The sequence below is a fragment of the Stegostoma tigrinum genome, chromosome 23 (assembly GCF_030684315.1).
Source record: "Stegostoma tigrinum isolate sSteTig4 chromosome 23, sSteTig4.hap1, whole genome shotgun sequence".
Lineage (NCBI taxonomy): Eukaryota > Metazoa > Chordata > Chondrichthyes > Orectolobiformes > Stegostomatidae > Stegostoma > Stegostoma tigrinum.
The window spans coordinates 24,947,619-24,954,113 of NC_081376.1; the positions used below are offsets into that span (position 1 = coordinate 24,947,619).

Genomic DNA, 6,495 nt, shown 5'->3' on the forward strand with positions numbered 1-6,495 from the left:
TTTGACAGGAAGGGTGACTTGAAAAGGGGAGACTTTTCTCCAATATGCTGGAAATTAAGTCAGTCACAGAGGTAATCAGAGAATCACTCACCAGAGGAAAAATATGAAAGTGTTAGGAAAAAAGACTGAGAAACAGGACCAGAGTATGTGAAAGAAGAACCAGTAATATTGGGCCAAACACACTCTTCTGCCCTGATATTTCTTGTTATGTAACCAGGTGGAATTGCATCAGGGTTAAGAAAGTATCATTCTGTTCCTCCCTCTGGCCTCCTGTACTGTTTTCCCACTGTCCATTCCTCCCTCTTCCTTTGTCCCTCCCTCCCCCTTCCTACACAACGGGCCGCAGAATTTTCTTGGTGTCTGACCCATTTGAATTTCTTCCCTAACTCTCACTGCTTAGTACATCTCAAACTAACTTCTGTGGTTTCTTAGTCAATGCTTTGTGCTTCTTATTAAATTTTTGCTCCCGTTTGGTCGCGGCATCAGCTCTGTGAAGCTCTTCACAACGTACACAAAGACAAGGTGTTACATATTAGTACAAAAAGTTGGACATTTATGGATCTTCTTATCAAAGCACTGCAGTACTTTGGGATTCTGTGTGGCAGACAGTGTAAACCCTGTCTTTTCGATGACTGATTTCACAGGCTCTGAAGGAAGAGCTGCGTCTAAATAGATGCTCAACGCAGGAACTGGTTGAATACTGTTACCAGGCCAAAATTCGCCAACAGGTACTGTGTCCATTCCAACCAATTCCAAAAAACAATGTTCACTTGTTTGTTTCTGGTGCATGTTACGTTAATCATTATTAGTTCTGGGAAACATATAGCCTCATTACAGGAAAATAATTTCAGTAAACACTTCCAGAGTAGGTACATCACAGGTTAGATATAAAGTTCCCTCCACACTACTCTATCAAATACTATTAAGACAGGTGTAGCACAGGTTAGATATTGAGCAATGTTCCCTCCAATTATTCAAATATGAGACCTTAGTCCCATTGCCAGTTGTGTTCCATGCTCTGCACATTATATAATTTTCCTACTTCTTACAACAATCATCCTGGGCGCCTCTGAGCATGTCGAACTGTGAGTTGGTGATTTTTTTTTCTCTGTCTCGTGTGCCACAGCAAGATGGGCTGTAAAATTTGGAGTTTAGATTTAATGAGCCATGGTGACAGATACATGACATGAACTTAGAACTTGGGAAGATGATGAGGGAAATAATAAATTCACTTTATTCAAGGTAACTGTGCTTTCCTTCTCAGAAGTCCACTGACCCTGGTCTGTATGGGATGCTGTGCATCAAATGTCACTATGAGGCTGCTGAATCCAAGCTGTCTGTTGAAGTCTTGCATGCTACAAACCTGATTGCCTTGGATGCAAATGGTGAGGCTGCAATATTTATCAGCACCTGTGTTTCACTTATTGCGTGCCATATCGAAATCAGTTAGAAAGAAAGTCAGCATCAATGCAGAAATAGACATGTTAATGCCTTGCACATAATGCTTCTTTAAACATAAAAAGTAAGAGGTGGATGTATACATTGATTCAATCAAAGAAATGGGAAAGGGAGTAGAATTAGAATTATGTAGTCACTTCGTACTATTTATGAGACTTTGCTGTGCAAAAATTGATCTTTTGGAGTGCCTTGCTGGGTCTTAGAACCACCGATTCAGCCACAGTACATTGGACCCTGACTTAAATATTCACACAAGGGTCCTGCTTGTTTCAGGAATGCTCCTATTGAGTTGTATGGCCAAGTTCAAGCCATCAAATATGATGATAAATTGCACATCTCAAATGTATACTACAGAACTATTCACACATATGGCAAACTACTATATTCTGCAATTCCCCTAATTATCTGCAATCTGTTCTTGGTTAGGCTTAAGTGAATGATGTTAGAAGCCCAACATTTTTTTTTATTCTGTGTTAACAGGTCTCAGTGATCCTTTCGTCATTATCAAACTTGCTCCTCTCCACTTCTTCCCAGGGGCAAAGAGCCAGCAAACACAAGTCAAGAATAAAACGCTACATCCGATCTACGATGAACTGTTCAACTTGTCAGTACTTTTATTTCATTACCTGAAGTGCTGAATTTATTGCCAATCAAACATTCCCAGATTTAGTTCCTTCCTGATATTCTTTATACTTCAGTCTTCATACTTTATTACTAAAGTATCTTGGGGATATTTCATGATTTGGCAGATGTGGTACAGTGTAAGGTGACAGCACTAGTAATCTACAAGTCCAAACTACTGCATTTAAGGTCAATCCTGTCACAAGGAGATTTAAAATTAGTACATTTTGGAACAGAAAGCCAGTGTCAGCAATATTGACCATGAAACTACTGGATCATCATTAAAAATCCATCTGGTTCATTAATGTCTTTTAGGGAGAGAAATCTGATATCCTTACCTAGGCTGGCCTACTCATGGCTTCAGATCCACAGCAATGAGGTCAATTCTTAAATGTCCTCCGAAATGGCCCAGCAAGCCACTCTGTTGTACCAAACTACTACAGAAAAGTTTTTATTTAAAAAAAAGCAGATGGACCACCTGGAAATCACAAATGCATTCTGTGCTGAATCAACCAAGTTCTCCTCAATTAGGGCACCACGGTGGCTCAGTGGTTAGCACTGCTGCCTCACAGAACCAGAGACCTGGGTTTGATTCTACCCTCAGGCAACTGTCTGTGTGGAGTTTGCACGTTCTCCCCGTAACTGAGTGGGTTTCCTCTGGGTGCTCCAATTTCCTCCCACAGTCTAAAGATGTGCAAGCGAGGTGGACTGGCCATGCTAAATTGCCAGTAGTGTTCAGGGATGTGTAGGTTAGGGGGATGAGTTCTGGGTGGGATGCTCTGAGGGTCAGTGTGGACTTGTTGGGCCAAAGGCCCTGTTTTAACGCTGTAGGGATTCTATGATCTATGACATCTGGCCACAGTCTAGTAAAGAAGCAGCCTGACACAATCATACTCACCAAATCAAGTACACCAGTCTCTTAAGCTATCAGTACAGGGTGGATAAGGTGGTTAAGAAAATATAAGGTATATTTAATTTTGTTAGAGACCTCGTATTTAAGAGCAGGGATGTTATGCTGGAAGTGTATACAACATTGGTTAGGCCACAACTAGAGTTTTGTGTGTGCATTATAAGAGGATGTGATTGCACTGGAGAGGGTGCAGAGGAGATTTACCAGGATGTTTCCTGGGCTGGAAAGTTCTGGTTATAAAAAAATTTTGATAAGATCGAGAGGGGACACGACGAAGATGTATAAAGTTATGAATTATGGATATGGTAGCCAGGAAGAAACATTTCCCCAATATGGAGAGATTGATGACCATGGGGTACAGATTTAAGGTAAGGGCTGAAGGTTTAGAGGGGTTGTGAGGAATAGGCAGAAACTCTCACCATTTAATAGGTATTTACGTGTGCATGTGTTACCAAGGCATTGAAGGATATGGGCCAAGTGCTGGAAAATGGGATTAGAATAATTAGATGGTTATTTTTGACTGGTGCAGGTGTGATGGGCTGAAGGGCCTTTTACTGTGGCCTCTATGACGCTATAAATCACAGTTAACAGCCAATGTTCCAGACATTTCCATTAGCATCTCTGGATATGTCTAGTTTCACCAACAGGAAAAACTCTCAAAGTTGGTGGCAATTTGGAATACAGTCAGGAAGGCTCATCTTGGCTCATTAAATGTAAACTCCAAATTTTACAGCCCATCTTGCTCTGGCTATTATGTTACAGACTATTATATCGTGTAAGCTTTGCTACAAACGATGGGTGTCTGTGTGGTTGACATGGGTCTCAAGCTTAGTTTGGTAGTGCCTCTTGTAATTTCTGGCCTTACAAAGGTCGTACCTAGATTTCCTGTATAGGTCAGGGTTGCCCGACTTGAACAGCTCAGATCTGGACTTTAGTACGGAGTGGATCTCCTGGTTCGTCCATGGCTTTCGGTTGGGGAACATTTGGATAAACTTCTTCAGCACTTAGTCTTCCACACACTTACTAGTGAAGCCTGTAATGGTAGTGGCTCACTCGTTTAGGTCAGCCGCTGAGTTATTGGCCCAGTGGCCTGTAGAACCCCTCCTGTTTCCTCAGACCAACACCGCACTACCTTCTGTACTGGGTCTTCATGCTTCAATTTCTGCTTGTAATTTGGGAGGAGGAGCAGCACAGTGTTGTGATCTGATTTTCCAAATGCTGACAGGAGTGGAGTGTTAAGCATCTTTGATGGTTGTACAGCCATGGTCAAGGATGTTCAGACCTCTGGTGGGACAGGAGATATGTTGACATTATTTTGGTAGCATATTCTTGAGGTTGGCCTGGTAGAAGCCACCAGCTACAATGAACAAGGCCTAAGGGTATTCCATCTCAAGACTGTAGCATTGTACACGACATCAAGTGCACTCTTCACTTCCACGAGGTGGGATGTAGACTGCTTACAGGTCGCAGAGGTAAACTTGTGCAATACATCGTAGGAATGGCATTTTACTGGAAGATATTCTAGGTTCAGGGAACAGTAACTCACCAGGATCACCATGTCTGAGCAGTGGGGGGTGTTGATTAGAAGGCAGACCCCACATTCTGTTGCCTTGCCGATGACACTAAACAACATGCGGTAACTGATAAACCCTCAGATTAAAAGACGCAGTCAGGCGTAGTAGGAGTGAGCCTTGTCCGTGTAAAATAGAACACACAGTGGTTTCTCAATTCCCTTTGGAATATTTTGTGTATATTTAAGACTGAGATTGATTCTACTATTGCTGAAGAATCTAAGGTTAAGGGGAAATTGTGGTAAAATGGATACAAGGAACATAAGATCAGCCACAATCCTAATGATCAGTGGAAGAGGCTCAAGGGGTTTAATGGCTTACCCTTGTTCCTGTTTCTTATTGACTTATGGTCTTATCTTATTTTTTTCTCAGCTGATGAATCAGTCTTAGAGGTCACATCGCCATGTAGAACCTGCAGCAGATGGTCAGAGACAATTAGAGGGAAAAATCTCAGCCTCACCAACTGATCTGTTGTAGATACATCTGACCATGATAGTATAGATAATGCAATAATCACTGGACAGGGACAGAGTTTGTAATCCTAGCTGGGTGATCTCACACCTGTTCCAAGCAATATCACTTAAACAATCTCTTATAACTCTCCTGGTCTTTAGTAGTTTACTGATTCCTCACATTTGTATGAGTCTCTATGTATTGTATTTTCTTTCATTAACAATATATATGTTGCATTGCAATCTGTCTTATCTCTTTCAGCACTGTAACACGAGAGCAGTGCAGTAACAGCACCGCCTGCATTCACTTCACAGTCATGGACCATGACTGGCTCTCCACCAACGACTTTGCAGGAGAGGCTGTGTTGCAGCTGCAAGAAGTTCCCGGGTTCAATAAACCCGCCAGTGCTGGAGGAATAAAAAATGTTTCCCCACTATTTCTGAAACTGACACATCCTGAACCCCATGGTAAAAATAACACTTCACTATCTATATATAGTAATAGCTCTAAAATTACAACTGCAGGAAATTCAAGTTGAAGTCTTCTTTCACACAAAAAAAAGTGCCCATCTTTAAATTTGACGCTACTTATGTCAGACTGTAAGTTCACTCACCTACCAGTGGCGGTGATGATGTAGTTTAAAATATATAGTTTACAACCCAAGATACTGACAGAGTTTCATTGAAAATGTTGATAGAAGACTTGTTCATAAGCACTGAACAGGGTTCATTTTTAGCAGTTTGTCCCAGTGCGTCATTATAACTTTGCCAGTAACCCTCCTTATATTAACCTTACCCTGGTGAAACGGGGGTTGGGGATTGGGGGGGGGGGGGGGGGGGGGAGAGGAGGAGAAGGGACTAGAAAAACTCCCAAGAGAATTCCCAGCCTGATTTGAAGATGAAGATTAGATGTCTGTATGTACTGGTCCAAAAATCCCTGACTGCTAACCCACATCACCCAAAGACTACACACAGGCTTCATGGGCTGTGTGCAGTTCTACATAAGATTGACTAATAGATAATTAATGGTTTTGTCAGTAAAACATGGTAATGATTTGTATCAGGCCCAAATGCCAATTTCAGCTCTTTAAATTAAATCTGAACTTCTCCCCCCTAGGTGGCAGCTTGTCAGGCAATGACTCATCTCATCACTTACTCAACACCACACCCCATCCAATCAAACATCATCACCATCCTCCAATGGCTTTTATTGTACAGACAGTATCATCAAATGATTTGACAATTTGGGGGAGGGGACGGAGGAGGAGGAGGAGGAGGAGGAGGGGGAGGAGTTCAAACCTGAATCAGTTTCTGTCCTCATTGATGCCTGTCCCTGCAGCAGGATTTACCAGATAACATCCCGTCTGGTTTTTGTTTTCCAAATTTAACAAGATCAGAGGTATCATGGAGTCACGTTTGTCCTGTCGTTATTACGCAGTTACTACCTCTTGCAATACACAAAATCCAAGGATACACAGTGCTG

The 6,495-nt window shown here is 42.0% G+C and overlaps 1 protein-coding gene across 2 annotated transcripts in view; it reads left to right on the forward strand.

The window, feature by feature from the left end:
* baiap3 (BAI1 associated protein 3) overlaps positions 1-6,495 on the forward strand; it is a 91,056-nt gene that overhangs the window by 83,027 nt on the left and 1,534 nt on the right. For both annotated transcript variants that reach the window (XM_048551853.2, XM_048551855.2), the window contains 4 exons: positions 645-728; positions 1,265-1,385; positions 1,939-2,062; positions 5,275-5,480. In XM_048551853.2, coding sequence (XP_048407810.1) covers positions 645-728; positions 1,265-1,385; positions 1,939-2,062; positions 5,275-5,480 — 535 coding nt within the window. The remainder of the gene's footprint in view (positions 1-644; positions 729-1,264; positions 1,386-1,938; positions 2,063-5,274; positions 5,481-6,495) is intronic.